The sequence below is a fragment of the Salvelinus alpinus genome, chromosome 6, assembly GCF_045679555.1.
Source record: "Salvelinus alpinus chromosome 6, SLU_Salpinus.1, whole genome shotgun sequence".
Lineage (NCBI taxonomy): Eukaryota > Metazoa > Chordata > Actinopteri > Salmoniformes > Salmonidae > Salvelinus > Salvelinus alpinus.
This window is the reverse complement of record NC_092091.1, coordinates 34,872,122-34,890,663: the sequence shown is the minus strand read 5'-3', so window position 1 is coordinate 34,890,663 and position 18,542 is coordinate 34,872,122. Positions and strand designations below refer to the sequence as shown.

Sequence of the window (18,542 nt, the reverse complement as noted above, 5' to 3'; positions counted from 1 at the left end):
TATTAACACTCTTAAAAAGTATTGCAGTCTATCAATGATGCATCAAATATGTGCATGCATTTAATTTGATCATTCGATTATTTTGATGGTTCACATTGTGATAGTTTCTGAGACCAAAGTGATACACTTTAATTTTGGGGTTCAAATAATTCAAATCTATACCTTGCAAGTGCAATCTACAACTGATGATCCCATGAGCTCGTCATCAAATCCATGCAAGACATGACACAATTGGTTTACTGTGCAAGTCAACGCAACTCCTTTATTGAGTTACAATTGTCATACCTTAACATTTATAATCTTTTAACTAGTCGAGACTGAACACTGTAGCATTTCAGATGGTAGCATTTTTCATTGGTTGAACAAAATTTCAAATTAAATAAAAGTTTACCGCAAATCTAAGTTTGTCAGATGATTCCATGCAACAAAAAAGTGGTGTCAGGTTGAGGTGAATCCATATTCAACAGCAACTGTTGTGTAGATCAGCCTATAAGCATTAGGAGATATCTGCAGGTGTGAATCCTACATGAATGGAAAAGATAGGCACTATATGACTAAATTAATTAGATGTGTGCCACCAATGGAAGGCAGGAATATGATACTTCTGACTGATTGAAATGTGCAAAACAGTTCAAACTGACCTGGCATGGCCTGCATCACATGCTCTGGTAGCCTACAACCATACCAGTGAAGTTGAAAATGCTTCAAACATATTGTGAAATTGCTAGAGACATAGGGGAAATCAGATAACAGAGGAACCTCTGGTATATTTCATTCTGAATGCATCACAGGGGAACGGACATGTTGAAAATGTCTATTGAAAGAGTTAAATACTTTACCGACACATTTATGAGTAAAAGGATAGGATAGCAAACATACACATGCACAATGTCATTAAGTGAGTAGCCAAGACCATATTGTTGATGCACATCAATGCTGCAGAGCGGATATCACATACAATAGTGTCTTATAATTATCCTTGTTGATAAACTCTTCCTTGCTTTGGTCTGATTATAACATGTGGTTCTTACCAGAGCAGATATAGTACGGGCATAGGCATGCTTGTTGACTGGGTTGTCACACTTGTCGGTAAGTTTGGAGGTTCCTTTCAAACAACCACAGGTATTTATAATCTAAATAATGACAACAAAAGAATGACGTAAAAATGGTGAGAGGAATCCCTAAGCTGCTACATCTTGGATCCAGGTAAAAGGTAGAGACATTTTGCTATAAAACATACATTAAATAAAACAAAATAACAAAAGATAAAAGCTCATCAGTTCATACACAGTCCAGGGTTGGGCTCAATTCAGAATTTTGGAATTGACTCCCATTCAACTCATGAGTTGACATTTTAATTGAATATAGCCACACTCCACAGGATGTAGAATTAGAGTTTGAGTGACAGGAAGTATAATTTAATTCAGTGCAATTCGAATAAATTCAACTCAGTCATAGAACATGAGTTTCATTGAATCTGACAAGTCACACTTCCAGATACACTACCGTTCAAAGGTTTGTGGTCACTTAGAAATGTCCTTGCTTTTTAAAGAAAAGCTACTTTTTTATCCATTAAAATAACATAACATTTATCAGAAATACAGTGTAAACATTGTTAATGTTGTAAATGACTACTGTAGCTGGAAACTGCTGATTTTTAATGGAATATCTAAATAGGCGTACAGAGGCCCATTATCAGCAACCATCACTCCTGTGTTCCAATGGCACGTTGAGTTAACTAATCCAAGTTTATCATTTTAAAAGGCTACTTGATCATTAGAAAACCCTTTTGCAATTATGTTAGCACAGCTGAAAACTGTTGTTCTAATTAAAGAAGCAATAAAACTGGCCTTCTTTAGACTAGTTGAGTATCTGGAGAATCAGGATTTGTGGGTTTGATAACAGGCTCAAAAGGGCCAGAAACAAAGACCTTTCTTCTGAAACTCGTCAGTCTATTCTTGTTCTGAGAAATGAAGGCTACTCCATGCAAGAAATTGCCAAGAAACTGAAGATCTCATACAACGCTGTAAACTCCCTTCACAGAACAGAGCAAACTGGCTGTAACCAGAATAGAAAGAGGAGTGGGAGGCCCCAGTGCACAACTGAGCAAGAGGACAAGTACATTAGAGTGTCTAGTTTGAGAAACAGACACCTCAGAAGTCCTCAACTGGCAGCTTCATTAAATAGTACCCGCAAATCACCAGTCTCAACGTCAACAGTGAAGCGGCAACTCCGGGATGATGGCCTTCTAGGCAGAGTTCCTCTGTCCAGTGCCCGTTCTTTTGCCCATCTTAATCTTTTCTTTTTATTGGCCAGTCAGAGATATGTCTTTTTCTTTGCAACTCTGTGTTTTGAATTTCTTAGAATTTCACTTAATTCAATTCTATTTCCTGTAATTCAAATTGCAATTCTTATCCTGTTTGCTGCTTCAATTCAAGAATTCTGGAATTTATAAGGTATTCTCAATTCAATTCTGAATTGAGCCCAACCCTGATATACAGTCACCACCAAAATTGTTGAAACCCTTAATAAAGATGAGCAAAAAAGACAGTATCACATAAATAATACAAATACTGAACAATATTGTATGGACTATTCAAAACAATTGGAAAATTATATTTTATAATAATACAATTGCTCAGAGAAAAATATTTTCTTTAACAAGCTAAAAGAATATATATATTAAGATACGTAAAAATGATTGCCACCCGTTTCCAATACGTTGTGCACCCTACCCATGCAAGGATAAGGGAACTTATCCTTTTTCTATAATGTTTTATGAGATTTGAGAACACATTGGGAAGGATCTTAGACCATTCCTCCACACAGAACCTTTCCAGATCCTTGATATCCTTTGGTCTGTGCTGGGGTTCAAGTCCAGGGACTGAGATGGCCGTTACAAAATGTGGATTTTGTTATCAATTAACCATTTCTTTGTGGATTTTGATGCATGCTTGGGGTCATTGTTATGCTGAAAGATCCACTTGTGGCCAAAATTCAGCCTCCTGGCAGAGACAACCAGGTTTTTGGCTAAATGTCCTGGTACTTGGAAGTGTTCATGATGCCGTTGACCTTAACAAGGGCCTCAGGACGAGTGGAAGCGAAACAGCCCCATATCATAAAATATCTACCATCATATTTTACAGCAGGTGAACTGAGCAAAAAAAGAAACGGCCCTTTTTCAGGACCCTGTCTTTCAAAGATAATTCGTACAAATCCAAATATCTTCATTGTAAAGGGTTTAAACACTGTTTCCCATGCTTGTTCAATGAACCATAAACAATTCATGAACATGCACCTGTGAAACGGTCGGTAAGACACTAACAGCTTACAGACGGTAGGAAATTAAGGTCACAGTTATGAAAACTTAGGACACTAAAGAGGCCTTTCTACTAACTCTGAAAAACACCAAAAGAAAGATGCCAAGGGTCCCTGCTCATCTGCGTGAACGTACCTTAGGCATGCTGCAAGGAGGCATGAGGACTGCAAATGTGGCCAGGGCAATGAATTTCAATGTCCGTACTGTGATATGCCTAAGAGAGTGCTACAGGGAGACAGGACGGACTGCTGATCGTCCTCGCAGTGGCAGACCATGTGTAACAACACCTGCACAGGATCGGTACATCCGAACATCACACCTGCATGACAGGTACAGGATGGCAACAACAACTGCACGAGTTACACCAGGAATGCACAATCCCTCTATCAGTGCTCAGACTGTCTGCAATAGGCTGAGATAGGCTGGACTGGGGGCTTGTAGGCCTGTTGTAAGGCAGGTCCTCACCAGACATCACTGGCAACAACGTCGCCTATGGGCACAAACTCACCATCGCTGGACCAGAAAGGACTGGCAAAAAGTGCTCTTCACTGATGAGTCGCGGTTTTGTCTCACCAGGGGTGAAGGTCGGATTCACGTTTATCGTCGAAGGAATGAGCGTTACATCGATGCCTGTACTCTAGAACGGGATCGATTTGGAGTTGGAGGGTCCGTCATGGTCTGGGTCGGTGTGTCACAGCATCATCGGACTGAGCTTGTTGTCATTGCAGGCAATCTCAACGCTGTGGTTACAGGGAAGACATCTCCTCCCTCATGTGGTACCCCTCCTGCAGACTCATCCTGACATGACCCTCCAGCATGACAATGCCACCAGCCATACTGCTCGTTTTGTGCGTGATTTCCTGCAAGACAGGAATGTCAGTGTTCTGCCATGGCCAGTGAAGAGCCCGGATCTCAATCCCATTGAGCACGTCTGGGACCTGTTGGATCGGAGGGTGAGGGCCAGGGCCATTCCCCCCAGAAATGTTCGGGAACTTGCAGTTTTATTAAATTTTTATTTATTTAACTAGGCAAGTCAGTTAATAACAAATTCTTATTTACAATGACGGCCTACCTCGGCCCAAACCATAACCCGGATGACGCTGGGCCAATTGTTCCACCCTATGGGACTGCCAATCACGGCCGGTTGTGATACAGCCTGGAATCAAACCAGGGTCTGTAGTGACGCCTCTAGCACTGAGATGCAGTGCCTTAGACCGCTGCGCCACTCGGGAGCCCGATGATGGATGACAAATGGATTTTACATTTGTGTTATCTCATTTTTACACAAGAAGCCATGGAAGGCCACAATATAGTTCCTTAAACTGAGATTCATTTTAAAAAGTAAAATAAGAATCTTTGGGGGTGCCAATAGTTGTGACACCTATATTTTTGAGATTTGTTTTGTTTTACTTGTTAAACCAAATCTACTTCTCTGAGCGATTGTATTAGTATAAAATAATAAAAATTGCATACAATATAGCTCAGTATTTGTGTTCTTTATTTTATACATTATTTTTTGCTCATCTTTATCAAGAGTGCCAATACTTTGAGGCTACTGTATCCCTGGTATCTATGAATTCTACACCACCATTCTCTGTTTCATTAAGAGGAGCATCCCTTTTACTCAGAACATTGACTAATCATTTAGTGTCTAACACAACCACTGCTGTCATTCTACAACTAACTCACTCTGGAACTAGCCCATCATTCTGGAACTTGTCTGTTATTCTGGAATCAGCCCATCACTATGGAACTAACCTATTATTCTGGATCTAGACCATCATTCTAGAATTTTCCACAGTACCTGGAATCAACTCTCCTAAATAGTTAGCACAGTGACATTTTCTATAAGTTTAAACATCATTTGTTCGACGAGTCAGCCCTGAGCAAAAACCTTTATTCCAGTTCACATGCTGTAATTAAAAAAGTTGACTAGCTGGCTGTGTATGGACAGTTATTGCCACATTTTTGTAATCTCATTCCTGTATGGGTAAAGTGACTGTCCTTCCACACTCACACCCCATTAGCAAAGGGAACGTTGGCTTCCTGATTGATACTCTCCTTGACGTCTAGGGGGAGTGAGTCAAAGAGGTGGTCCTCCACCACCAGGCAGTTCCTGCGGAGGAGATGACACTGGCCTAGCTGGGCTGGCAGGCGGTCCAGACAGTTTCCCTTAAGCTCCAGGTTTGTTAGCTGCACCAGATTGCTAATCTTCTCTGGAAGGACAGAGATGCAGTTGTGTCCCAGACATAGTGCCTTCAATTTGGTGCACTTGAACAGCTGCTTGGGTACCACCTCCACCTTGTTTCCTGTAATGGCAAAGTGCTGGAGGTTCTGCATGAAGCCGATCTCCAGAGGGATCACCACTATGGAGTTGTGGCTAACGTCCAGATACCTCAGCTTCAGCAGGTTAAACAAAGGTACGGGCAGAGATTCCAGTTTGTTGTGCGAAAGGTAGAGGGACTCAAGGTTTTTGACATGGCTTATGGACAATGGAATGGTGATGATTTTATTGTGCCACAGTTTAAGGCAGATCAGCCTATTGAGGTGCTGGAAGCTGATGACCTCCTCAATGGTGCGAATGTTGTTGGATTTCAGGTCCAGCTCCTGCAGGTTGGTCAAACTGAAAATAGCATGGGGAATCCTCTCCAGTTCACAATTGTGAAGCTCCAGTTCAGCTAGGTTCATCATTTTTTTCAAACTGTTCAGTACCAGGAGTTTAGTACCATCATTATGTACCACCAGCTTGATCAGGTGTGGAGAGAGATCTGTTATGTTGGTTGGGACCTTCGTCAAGTTGCTTTTTAGATGCAGAATCTTCAGATGTCTCAGGTCTCTGAGAGATTCTAAACCAATCATCTTGTTGTTTTCAGAATTCAGATTCCCGACCAAGTATAGCTCCCTCAGACTTTTCAACAGGTACACCCAGGTGGGGATCTCAGCTACGTCTGTAAACTTGACATGAAGGCACCGGAGGTGGTCGCGAAGGAAACTGAACGCGGTCTGCTCAACTTTGGCAGGACAGTGATAAAAGTGAAGCTCCTGAAGGTTGATCATCTGGGAGATCTTGGCTGTTATCCTGGCCTCTGGGATCAGCTCTAGCTTTAGGATCTCCAAATCGGTCAGATCGAAGACAGCATCTGGCAGACCTGACAGCATGAAGAGATGGAGCTCCAATTTGTCCTGAGCGTTGCGGGTTACGTGCTGTCTCAGTTTCTCAAAGGTCCACTCGTGATTCAAGCTGATCTCTCGCAGTTTATTCTCGCTGACTTCAGAGAGGAAGACGCCAAAACGCTTTGAGTACAGCTGGTCATACTGATCGACCATATGCAAGAGGAACGCAAAGTCGTTCTTCACGTCAGGAATATCACTGAAACTACTCTCCTCTCTGACTTTCTCGAAAGAGTACTCCTTGAGAGGTCGTCGAAACAGCCAGAAGAGAGTGTATATGCAGATGAGGCCATATATACAGACGAGGGAAATATAGCTGACAAGCAGCTTCCTTAACATGAATGCCATGTTATGTGTGCATTGGAATTTAGAGTATCCGGTTAAATGTTTTATGTCAGGCTCACACACATGGTCAAAGTCAATTGAAGCAACAAATGTCATTGTGTAACACAAGATCAAAATGAACTTCACGGTTTTGATCACAGTTTGAGCAACATAGAGCTTGTAGATCAAATCACTGTCTTCCACGTGGGCACGGAACTTCCTAACCTTTTCAAACAAGGCCTTGGCCTGCTCTCCATCTTTCTTGTCCAGTATGGTCATGCATGGGACTTCAATAACAGGCTTATCAGCAGTAAACTTGACCCCAGATTTAGCCAGCATCGGGGTGGACTGGTTAGGACTTCCCTCTTCACTGCTGGTTGAGAAATGTTTTGGTAGGGAATGGGCACCAGTGAGCCTTTGCTTATTCTCCTCTGAGTCCTCACATGCCGTCTCGGACAATGCCTTGGTCGTCCAAGGAGACTCAAAACACTTCCCCAGAATCCCCACAAAATGCTCTATTTTCGAACTAGTCTTTGGATATTTGAACCAAAAGTTACTGCTGACCATGAGCACGATGGTGTGTATGAGAGCAAGGTATGGGAAGTATTTTGAGTACCACGGCAGGGCAACGTGGTAGCACATCTGATTGACAAAAACATACTGCTGAAAGTCCAGGTTTGTCCTGACGCCTGTTGGCGGAGGCTGCTGTCCAACACCACCAAACTGTGTGAAGTGGATCTCATGAACAACACTATCCGGTAGATCGTTAATCATTAGGGGCGCGGCGGCTAGAGTCACCCTGCTTACTCCGTTCCCTGACCCAGAACCAGACCCCTCCTCTGGCTGCGGTGTCGTGAAGCTGCTGGGGTCCTCTGGAGCTGGTTCCAGGATGGGAAGGCAAACCACCTGGTCTTTGGTTAATTGCATGGTTCCAGAAAATATGGCCAGCATCAGCATGACAACACCCAGGTAGTCCATAAAGACGTCCCACCATGGTTTCAGGATCCGATAAGTTGGCTGGATGTCATTCAGGGCGGCTACCTCTGTGAGAGTAAACATCACTGCAACAGAAAACAGACATATTAATTAAATAGTGAATTGAAGATGAGGGGGAAAAAATGGCAGTATCTACCCCAGTACCTTTGTTATTATTTTTGCTTTGTGGACGAAAGGTTAGGTTCATCAAGCAGCGTGGTAAAAAAAAGCAGGATTCCAGCACTCCACTTACCAAGACCATTGCCGAATAAGGCACACTGTCACCTGCTTTTATCGTAAGCCCTGAGGTGGTACCACCCAGCACATCAAGAAGAGAGTGTATTTCATACCGAACCCCTCCCTTGAGGTGGTACCACCCAGCACATCAAGAAGAGAGTGTATTTCATACCGAACCCCTCCCTTGAGGTGGTACCACCCAGCACATCAAGAAGAGAGTGTATTTCATACCGAACCCCTCCCTTGAGGTGGTACCACCCAGCACATCAAGAAGAGAGTGTATTTCATACCGAACCTCTCCCTTGAGATGACTACATCATTATTTCAATGTTAAAGTTGAACCTCTAGGGGCAAAAAAAAGTTAGATTTACTACAAAAATACCTAAATATATCACTTTGCAACGAACGGTCAAAATGAACACCAGAATTTACATCTTTCACTATAACTAAGCCGTAAACATTTGATTTCAATGAGAAAAAATATTTTTAATTAAAGTTACTCTTAAAAGTTATGGCCCATGTTATACAAAGAAATTGGCATAGTAGGCCAATGTAACCAATCACAGCCCTCATTTCAATTGTATTATAGCACATCCTACAAATCACCAGCAGAGGGCGACCATTTTGAATCCATTTTCACATTCACTCTGTTGGTAATACTTACAAATCGGATCCTAACTCTAAAAGTAGCAGAGATCCCACTCTGGAACTTTAATATGATAATGATTTAGTTTGTTTTACCTATTTTCTATTGATATTGTTTTGTATATACAGTGCCTTCGGAAAGTATTCAGACCCCTTGACTTTTTCCACATTTTGTTACATTACAGCCTTGTTCCAAAAATGATTAAATAAAAAAATCCTGAGCAATGTACACACAAAGCATAAACCGTTTTTTATAAATGTTTTGAAATTTATAAAAAATAAAATCAGAAACACCTTATGTGCATAAGTATTCAGACCCTTTGCTATGAGCCTCGAAAATTGAACTCAGGTGCATTCTGTTTCCATTGATCATCCTTGAGATGTTTTCAAAACTTGGAGTCCACCTGAGGTAAATTCAATTGATTTAACATTATTTGGAAAGGCACACACCTGTCTATATAAGGTCCCACAGTTCAAAAACCAAGCCATGAGGACAAAGGAATTGTCCGTAGAGCTCAGAGACAGGATTGTGTCGGGGCACAGATCTGTGGAAGTGTGCCAAAAGAATTCTGACCATTGAAGGTCTGCCAGAACACAGTGGCAAACATATTTCTTAAAAATGGAAGAAGTTTGGAACCACCAAGACTCTTCCTAGAGCTGGCCGCCCGGCCAAACTGAGCAATCGGGGGAGAAGGGCCTTGGTCAAGGAGGTAACCAAGAGCTCCAGAGATCCTCTGTGGAGATGACAGAACCTTCCAGAAGAACAACCATCTCTGCAGCACTCCACCAATCAGGCCTTTAAGGTAGAGTGACCAGATGGAAGCCACTCTTCAGTGAAAGTCACGACAGCACACTTGGAGTTTGCCAAAAAGAACCTAAAGAATTTCAGATGATTTGAAACAAGGTTCTCTAGTCTGATGAAAACAAGATTGAACTTTTTCGCCTGAATGTCAAGAGGTACATCTGGAGGAAACCTGCCACCATCCCTACAGTGAAGCATGGTGGTGGCAGCAGCGTCATGCTTTGGGGATGTTTTTTAGCGGCAGGGCCTGGGCGACTAGCCAGGATCGAGGCAAAGATGAACGGAGCAAAGTACAGAGAGATCCTTGATGAAAACCTGCTCCAGAGCGCTCAGGACCTCAGATTGGGTATGAAGGTTCATCTTCCAACAGGACAACGACACAGCCAAGACAACGCAGGAGTGGCTTCAGAACAAGTCTCTGAATGTCCTTGAGTGGCCCAGACAGAGCCCGGCCTTGAACCCGAATGAACATCTCTGGAGAGACCTGAAAATAGCTATGCAGCAACGCACCCCATCCAACCTGACAGAGCTTGAGAGGATCTGCAGAGAATGTGAGAATCTCCACAAATACAGGTGTGCCAAGCTTTTAGCATCATACCCAAGAAGACTCGAGGCTGTAATCGCTGCCAAATGTGCTTCAACAAAGTACTGAGTAAAGGGTCTGAATACTTGAATAAAAAAATGAAATATCATATTTACCTTTTTTAAATTAGCAAAAATGTCTAAAACCTGTTTTTGCTTTGTCATTATGGTGTAGTGTGTGTAGATTGATGAGGGGGAAAAATAATTTAAACAATAAAGCTGTAACCTAACAAAATGTGGAAAAAGTCAAAGGGTCTGAATACTTTCCGAAGGCACTGTTCCATTAAAATTATGCTGATTCATGACTTCAACAGGTTGAGAAAAACTGCCTGCCTGTCTGTCTCATCCCGACACGTGCATTGCTATGTGACAGCTGTTGATCGAAATTGAATATTGAAACAATAAGGTTTATACAAATCTCCGCTGTTGAAAACAGCGAAAAGAAATGTGAGATAATGTCTAGATGCTTTTTAGAGTGGAGATCAAGTTCATAAATTGCCTTGCTGGGCTGATGAGACAGTGGATTGCGCAGTCAGATGGACCAGAGTAAATAGGTATTTTTACGTCATAAATTAAGTTTTAACCAATCAGCATTCAGGAATAGACCCAACCGTTGTATAAAAGGCAACTATTGCACAATCCAGGTGTGCAAAGCTCTTAGAGACGTACCCAAGAAGACTCACAGCTGTAATTGCTGTCAAAGGTAAATGTAAACTCAGCAAAAAAAGAAACACCTCTCACTGTCAACTGCGTTTATTTTCAGCAAATATTTTTATGAACATAACATTCAACAACTGAGACATAAACTGAACAAGTTCCACAGACATGTGACTAACATAAATGAAATAATGTGTCCCTGAACAAAGGGGGGGTCAAAATCAAAAGTAACAGTCAGTATCTGGTGTGGCCACCAGCTGCATTAAGTACTGCAGCGCATCTCCTCCTCAGGGACTGCACCAGATTTGCCAGTTCTTGCTGTGAGATGTTACCCCACTCTTCCACCAAGGCACCTTCAAGTTCACAGACATTTCTCCGATACAACAGGTCCCAGACGTGCTCAACGGGATTGAGATCCAGGCTCTTCGCTGGCCATGGCAGAAGATTGACATACCTGTCTTACAGGAAATCACGCACAGAACGAGCAGTATGGCTGGTGGCATTGTTATGCTGGAGGGTCATGTCAGGACGAGCCTGCAGGAAGGGTACCACATGAGGGAGGAGGATGTCTTCCCTGTAACGCACAGCGTTGAGATTGCCTGCAATGACAACAAGCTCAGTCCGATGATGCTGTTACACACCGCCTCAGACCATGACGGACCCTACACCTCCAAATCGATCCCACTCCAGAGTACAGGCCTCGGTGTAACGCTCATTCCTTCGACGAGAAACGTGAATCCGACCTTCACCCCTGGTGAGACAAAACCGCAACTCGTCAGTGAAGAGCACTTTTTGCCAGTCCTTTCTGGTCCAGCGACGGTGGGTTTGTGCCCATAGGCGACGTTGTTGCCAGTGATGTCTGGTGAGGACCTGCCTTACAACAGGCCTACAAGCCCTCAGTCCAGTCTCTCTCAGCCTATTGCGGACAGTCTGACCACTGATTGAGGGATTGTGCGTTCCTGGTGTAACTCTGGCAGTTGTTGTTGCCATCCTGTACCTGTCATGCAGGTGTGATGTTCGGATGTACCGATCCTGTGCAGGTGTTACACATGGGCTGCCACTGCGAGGATGATCTGTAGCGCTGTCTTAGGCGTCTCACAGTACGGACATATGGCCACATCTGCAGTCCTCATGCTTCCTTGCAGCATGCCTAAGGAACGTTCACGCAGATGAGCAGGGACCCCGGGCATATTTCTTTTGGTGTTTTTCAGAGTCGGTAGAAAGGCCTCTTTAGTGTCCTAAGTTTTCATAACTGTGACCTTAATTGCCTTCCGTATGTATGCTGTTAGTGTCTTAACGACCGTTTCACAGGTGCATGTTCATTAATTGTTTATGGTTCATTGAACAAGCATGGGAAACAGTGTTAAAACCCTTTACAATGAAGAGCTGTGAAGTTAATTAGATTTTTACGAATTATCTTTGAAAGACAGGGTCCTGAAAAAGGAACATTTCTTTTTTTGCTGAGTTTATGATGGACTCAAGAACTTGAATACTTATGCAAAATCTATATTATATTTATTTTATTTTTTATTAATCTTTAGAAAATGTTAGAATTCTTCTTCCACTTTGACATTAGTGTATTTTGTGTAGATTATTGTCACATAATAATAATAATAATAATGGATTAATTGTCAGAGAGAGGACCTTGTGCATTTCAGGTAAAATAACAACTCAACGTTTATATCCCAGGACAAATTAGCTAGCAACAGCAAGCTAGCTAAATAGTACAAATTAGCTAACAACTGCAAACTAGGCTGTTTTCATGTTATCCATAGATAAACAAATCATCGGCCAGAGCGTCAAGTGTGCGCTCTGAACGCTCCGAGAGCGAAACAAGATGGGTGGGGCTAAAGCTTAAGAGGGTGTGAACGATGCTGAAGGGGTGTAGACAAAGAAGCGCTATTCACTAGATACCAAAACATTCAAAGGCCATTTTCTCAAAAGAGTTGACAAGTTTATCAACTTTCAAAGCAGAATGACTTTCCCATTGTTCCTCAACAATGCAGTATGATATACAATTTTGTAGCTCTGAGTCTCTACTGTCATCCAATGTAAAACACCATTTCAAATGTTGCTACATAAGACCGAATCCAAGTGGTGAGTCACATATGAAATCATGTAGTCACCAAAAAAGTGTTAAACAAACAAAATATATTTTATATTTGTGATCCTTCAAAGTAGCCACCCTTTTCCATGATGACAGCTTTGCACACTTTTGGCATTCTCTCTACCAGCTTCATGAGGTAGTCCCCTGGAATGCATTTCAATTAACAGGTATGCCTTGTTAAAAGTTAATTTGTGGAATTTCTTTCCTTCTTAATGTATTTGAGCCAATCAGTTGTGTTGTGACATGGCAGGGGTGGTATACAGAAGATAGCCTTATTTGGTAAAAGACCAAGTCCATATTATGGCAAGAACAGCTCAAATCAGCAAAGAGAAATGACAGTCCATCATTACTTTCCACAGGAAAGGAAGACCCAGAGTTACCTCTGCTGTAGAAGATATGTTCATTGGAGTTAACTGCACCTCAGATTGCAGTCCAAATAGATGCTTCACAGAGTTCAAGTAACAGACACATCTCAACATCAACTGTTTAGAGGACACCGCATGAAATCAGGCCTTCATGGTCAAATTGCTGCAAAGAAACCACTACTAAAGGACACTGATAAGAAGAAGTGATTTCATCTCTCGGAGAACCTGAGCCCTAGGACCATACGTCACGGCAAACCGGGCATGATGACTCCTTGCTGTCCCCAGTCCACCTGGCCTTGCTGCTGTTCCAGTTTCAACTGTTCTGCCTGCGGTTATGGAACCCCTACCTGTCCCAGACCTGCTGCTTTCAACTCTTAATGATCGGCTATGAAAAGCCAACTGACTTTTATTCCTGATTTATTATTTGACCATGCTTGTCATTTATGAACATTTTGAAAATCTTGGCTCTCTCTAATTCTCTCCTTCTCTCTTTCTTTCTCTCTCTCGGAGGACCGGAGCCCTAGGACCATACGTCAGGACTATCGGGCATGATGACTCCTTGCTGTCCCCAGTCCGCCTGGCCTTGCTGCTATTCCAGTTTCAACTGTTCTGCCTGCGGTTATGGAACCCCTACCTGTCCCAGACCTGCTGTTTTCAACTCTTAATGATCGGCTATGAAAAGCCAACTGACATTTATTCCTGATTATTATTTGGCCATGCTTGTCATTTATGAACATTTTGAAAATCTTGGCTCTCTCTAATTCTCTCCTTCTCTCTTTCTTTCTCTCTCTCGGAGGACCTGAGCCCTAGGACCATACGTCAGGACTACCGGGCATGATGACTCCTTGCTGTCCCCAGTCCACCTGGCCTTGCTGCTATTCCAGTTTCAACTGTTCTGCCTGCGGTTATGGAACCGCCACCTGTCCCAGACCTGCTGTTTTCAACTCTTAATGATCGGCTATGAAAAGCCAACTGAAAATTATTCATGATTATTATTTGACCATGCTTGTCACTTGTGAACATTTTGAACATCTTGGCATAGTTCTGTTATAATCTCCACCCGGCAGCCAGAAGAGGACTGGCCACGCCTCATAGCCTGGTTCCTCTCTAGGTTTCTTCCTAGGTTTTGGCCTTTCTAGGGAGTTTTTCCTAGCCACCGTGCTTCTACACCTGCATTGCTTGCTGTTTGGGGTTTTAGGCTGGGTTTCTGTACAGCACTTCGAGATATTAGCTGATGTACGAAGGGCTATATAAAATAAACTTGATTGATTGATTGAAGTGACTTGCTTGGGCCAACAAACAAAGAACAATAGACCGGTGGAAATCTGTCTTTTGGTCCGATGAGTCCAAATTTGAGATTTTTGGTTCCAACCGCTGTGTCTTTGTGAGACGCAGAGTAGGTGAACGGATGTTCTCCGCATGTGTGGTTCCCACCGTGAAGCATGGAGGAGGAAGTGTGATGGTGTGGGGGTGCTTTGCTGGTGACACTGTGATTTATTTAGATTTCAAGGCACACAACCAGCATGGCTACCACAGCATTCTGCAGCGATATGCCATCCCATCTGGTTTGTGCTTAGTGGGACTATCATTTGTTTTTCAACTGGACAATTCCCCAAAACACATCTCCAGGCTGTGAAAGGGCTATTTGGCCAAGAAGGAGAGTGATAGAGTGCTGCATCAGATGACCTGGCCTCCACAATCACCCGACCTCAACCCAATTGAGATGGTTTCCGATGAGTTGGACCGCAGAGTGAAGGGAAAGCAGCCAACAAGTTCTCAGCATATGTGGGAACACCAAGACTGTTGGAAAAGCATTCTTCATGAAGCTGGTTGAGAGAATGCAAAGAGAGGCTACTTTGAAGAATCTAATGTATAAAAAATATTTTGATTTGTTTAACACTTTTTGGTTACTACATGATTCCATGTGTTATTTCATAGTTCTACATTATTCTACAATGTAGAAAATAGTAAAAATTTAAAAAAAATACTGGAATGAGTATGTGTCCAAACTTTTGACTGGTACTGTATATATTTAACTGTAACCTGCTGCTGCTGACCATCAGGTAGTAAGCAGGGTGTTACTGAGTAACTGAGTGACTGAGTGGTGGGAAGGGCCAGAGCAGTGTGTGTGCGTTGAAAGCCCTGGTTGAGAGTGCTACAGCAGAGGCAGCTTTTGTCAAGGAGAAAGAGTAGCACACTCGCACATCGTAACAACTTTTTACCATTTGTGGGTAGGCTATTTAGGAGACACCCTTTTCCATAAAAAAATTAATGCGCTAGAACTGATATAACGGTGACAAAGCATTGGAAAAGGACTTTAGGCACACTAGAGCTCTTTAGATTAAACCACCTCTGAGCGAATTTAAGTAAACTGCATTCAAATGTCAACTTTTCTTATGGACAACCGTATCAAGGGAAGGGTTTTACTCATGCTCAGTTCTAGGGTCTGGAGCGCTGTGCAAGTGGAAATTTGAAATGGAAGTTATGGAACTCACTCGTGTGCTTCTCTTAAATGGGAAAAAGTCCACAATTAAAATGTATTTAAAATGTGGAGAATGATAGTCTACATTTGCATTTGTTGGCCATCAAAGGCTATTCATTTCTATGCCATTGTAAGATACTGTTGCCTACCATATGATACAGTACAATAAATATGTTGAAATGTCGATATCGCTGGAGTCATTGCAAATCAATTTGTGCCACTCGTGTTGCCTACCTGGAGCTGGCAAACAGATAAATAAATAAATAGCCTTTAACTAAAATTTTAGTTGTAGTCTTGTATTATTAATGGCCATGTTTAGTTAATTAAATTGGAAGTTATCAATTGTGATCATGGTCACAGCTCTATCGCGAATGTATCATTCTCCACATTTAATGTCAGTTTCATTGTGGACTTTTCCCTGAAATGAGATGTTGGCATTTCAGGGGCTATAGCCTACCTGCATCTAGCTCAGCAAACCTTGGCAAAGTTGAATTGCAATTATAAACCCAGATTTTTGTCAATAGCCTATGCCGATTGTACTAACAATTACATTTCGTAAATAGGCCATTTATAACGGTTTGTAGTCTTAACATCTGGCACATAATGAAGGCACAATTGCCAGAAAATAGCCTAACATTTGTTTTTTGAAGTTCGTCCAAGTGTTTTTTGCACAGAGATTGAGATCCTCTGTCCAACTTTCATCATTCAAACTCTCCTGTCAGAATTATCTATAGTTATGCACATGCACAAACAGGATTTATTTACAATTATAAACTGGGTGGTTTGATGCCTGAATGCTAATTGGTTGAAAGCCATGGTATATCGGTACCATGGGAATGACAAAAAAAACAACACTTACTATTCTAATTACACTGTTAACCAGTTTATAATAGCAATAAAGGTCCTCAGGTTTTTGTGGTATATTGGCCATATACCACACCTCCTAGGGCCTTATTGTTTAATCATAGCAGTCAAAACAAGTTAAATCGACATCCATTGATGGAAAATGATCTGGAGAGTTTAATAAGAGCAATTTATCTTTTCTCTTGAAACATATTCTTAAACTTCCAAGAATTATTATTTTGATGGAAAACCACATTTTTCTTCCTAGCCTACATCGTTAACAATTAAGTGGATATTGCTTCTTAATTCGCTCGTTAATGTTTTTCAAAAAAGGTATTCATAGATAAATGTTCCAACTCTCTTGCCCTCGAAAACATTTTTTGGGACTAGTTTTCAGAGGTCATTGGCTAGAAATTGTAGCTAGACCTGGCAACACTGCCCACAATCAAAAGAAACCATGTTTGTGGTAGCTAGATGCCCTTGTAGGCTTCTGTATTCAAATTGATGGACCACATGCAAATGCTGTAGGCTCGTCAGAGATTAAAAATATACCTGGTTTACATTGCCATTTCACAGTCAAGGCTAAAAAACTGCGTAATCTACACATCAGCTACGCTATAGTTTATATGGACCTTATATTATGAACAGTTTCAGCTACTGCTGTGTTCCAAAAATGATTAAGTAGCCTACACGTCATATGAAATTGCATAGGCTACCCACCACCTCCTAGATTGAACATAGGCTAGTGTCGTATTAAAAAGATGAGAACACGGTGTGATAATGAACTCGCTGTTTTATATAGTAGGTCAAACTGGATATAGCTATCCCACAACATCATCGGCTGCGCACTGGCACGGGATGCACATGAATGGGCTCTAAATGTGACACAGCATTTCTGCTCAGAAAAGTCTCAACTGGATCCTTGAGACGTCTAACTCTGACGTCACCCCATTGACGTTGCAATTTAACACGGTTAGGTAAGGGTTATGGTTAGGATAAGGATATGATTTCAGGCCTGGATTTAGTAGGCTATACAAAACCAAAAAATGTATAGGCTACAGTAGGCCTAGCCTACTCTTGATTTCTGGTCAGCGTGTTAACGTTACATATTGAAATGTAACACGGCCTAGCCTTCTCTATAGCAGCCTTATTGTAGCCTCTTACAGTACGACTTTTCATAATGAGTGGGTACACATTATTTTCTGACAACATATATACATATGGTGCCGCTATTTATACAGCAAGGCATTGCATAACATTCTTGGCTGCGGTTTCTGAGACGAGATAGGCTACGCATACGCACCTTCAATTAATTTATGGGTCCCGTTGCCTCGATTCTTCAGCCGGGAAAATGATAATTATTGGTACGTCCCATGATTCGATAAGGTAAACAAAGACGAAACGCTTAACATCTAGTCAACCGTATTGCTGAACAGACACTAAGCTGATTAGAAAATTGCTTTGGTTCTGCTTCCTCCATAGCGACATGCTGCGGCCATGAAGGTTAGTTGCAGCATGGGACACAGAGCGCACAGGAAATAAATATTAAATTTATCCTAGGCTAGTCCAATAGCTTTACCGAACCATCTTTGGTATTACTGTATCAACCAATCATGTCTCAAAAACAAGACAAGTCTCAACTCTGCTGCCAGTCAGGCAAAGGTGTGAAGTGTAAACTAAAGCCTGTAGGGCACACACACACAATCTATACAATATCCTTATGCAAAACCACCCATTGATTGTAAACAAATTATAAAAGCTTGGTTGTATTACATTTTAACTAACATATCTTTATGAGATTGTTTTTTTTACAGAAAAGCTATTGCTGCATTGTTTATGTTTTGGTTTGATAGGAGATTTTGTTAACTATTTATTTTAGTCCTATATAGGGAAAGTAGTTTACTCCACTGGATTATTTTGGTACACCACTCAAAATAAAAAGTGCCATTCTGGCATCCTCCACAGATCCAGTAGCCTAATCAGCTACGATCAGTCCATGACAAGCCGTGACATGTCAAAGCATTATTTTATTA

General features: G+C 41.8%; 1 protein-coding gene across 1 annotated transcript; it reads right to left on the bottom strand.

Moving 5' to 3' along the window:
* Positions 1-235: 235 nt before the first annotated feature.
* LOC139578618 (volume-regulated anion channel subunit LRRC8D-like) lies at positions 236-18,011 on the bottom strand. Its single transcript, XM_071406462.1, has 2 exons — positions 17,813-18,011; positions 236-7,875 (listed from the first exon to the last, which is right to left on the bottom strand). Exon 2 carries the CDS (start codon positions 7,871-7,873, stop codon positions 5,333-5,335), a length of 2,541 nt encoding a protein of 846 aa, XP_071262563.1. The 5' UTR covers positions 7,874-7,875; positions 17,813-18,011; the 3' UTR covers positions 236-5,332.
* Between the last annotated feature and the right edge of the window lie 531 nt (positions 18,012-18,542).

Coding starts and splice junctions, on each gene's coding strand:
- LOC139578618 (XM_071406462.1), bottom strand. CDS start 7,873: ATGTTTACTCTCACAGAGGTAGCCGCCCTGAATGACATCCAGCCAACT.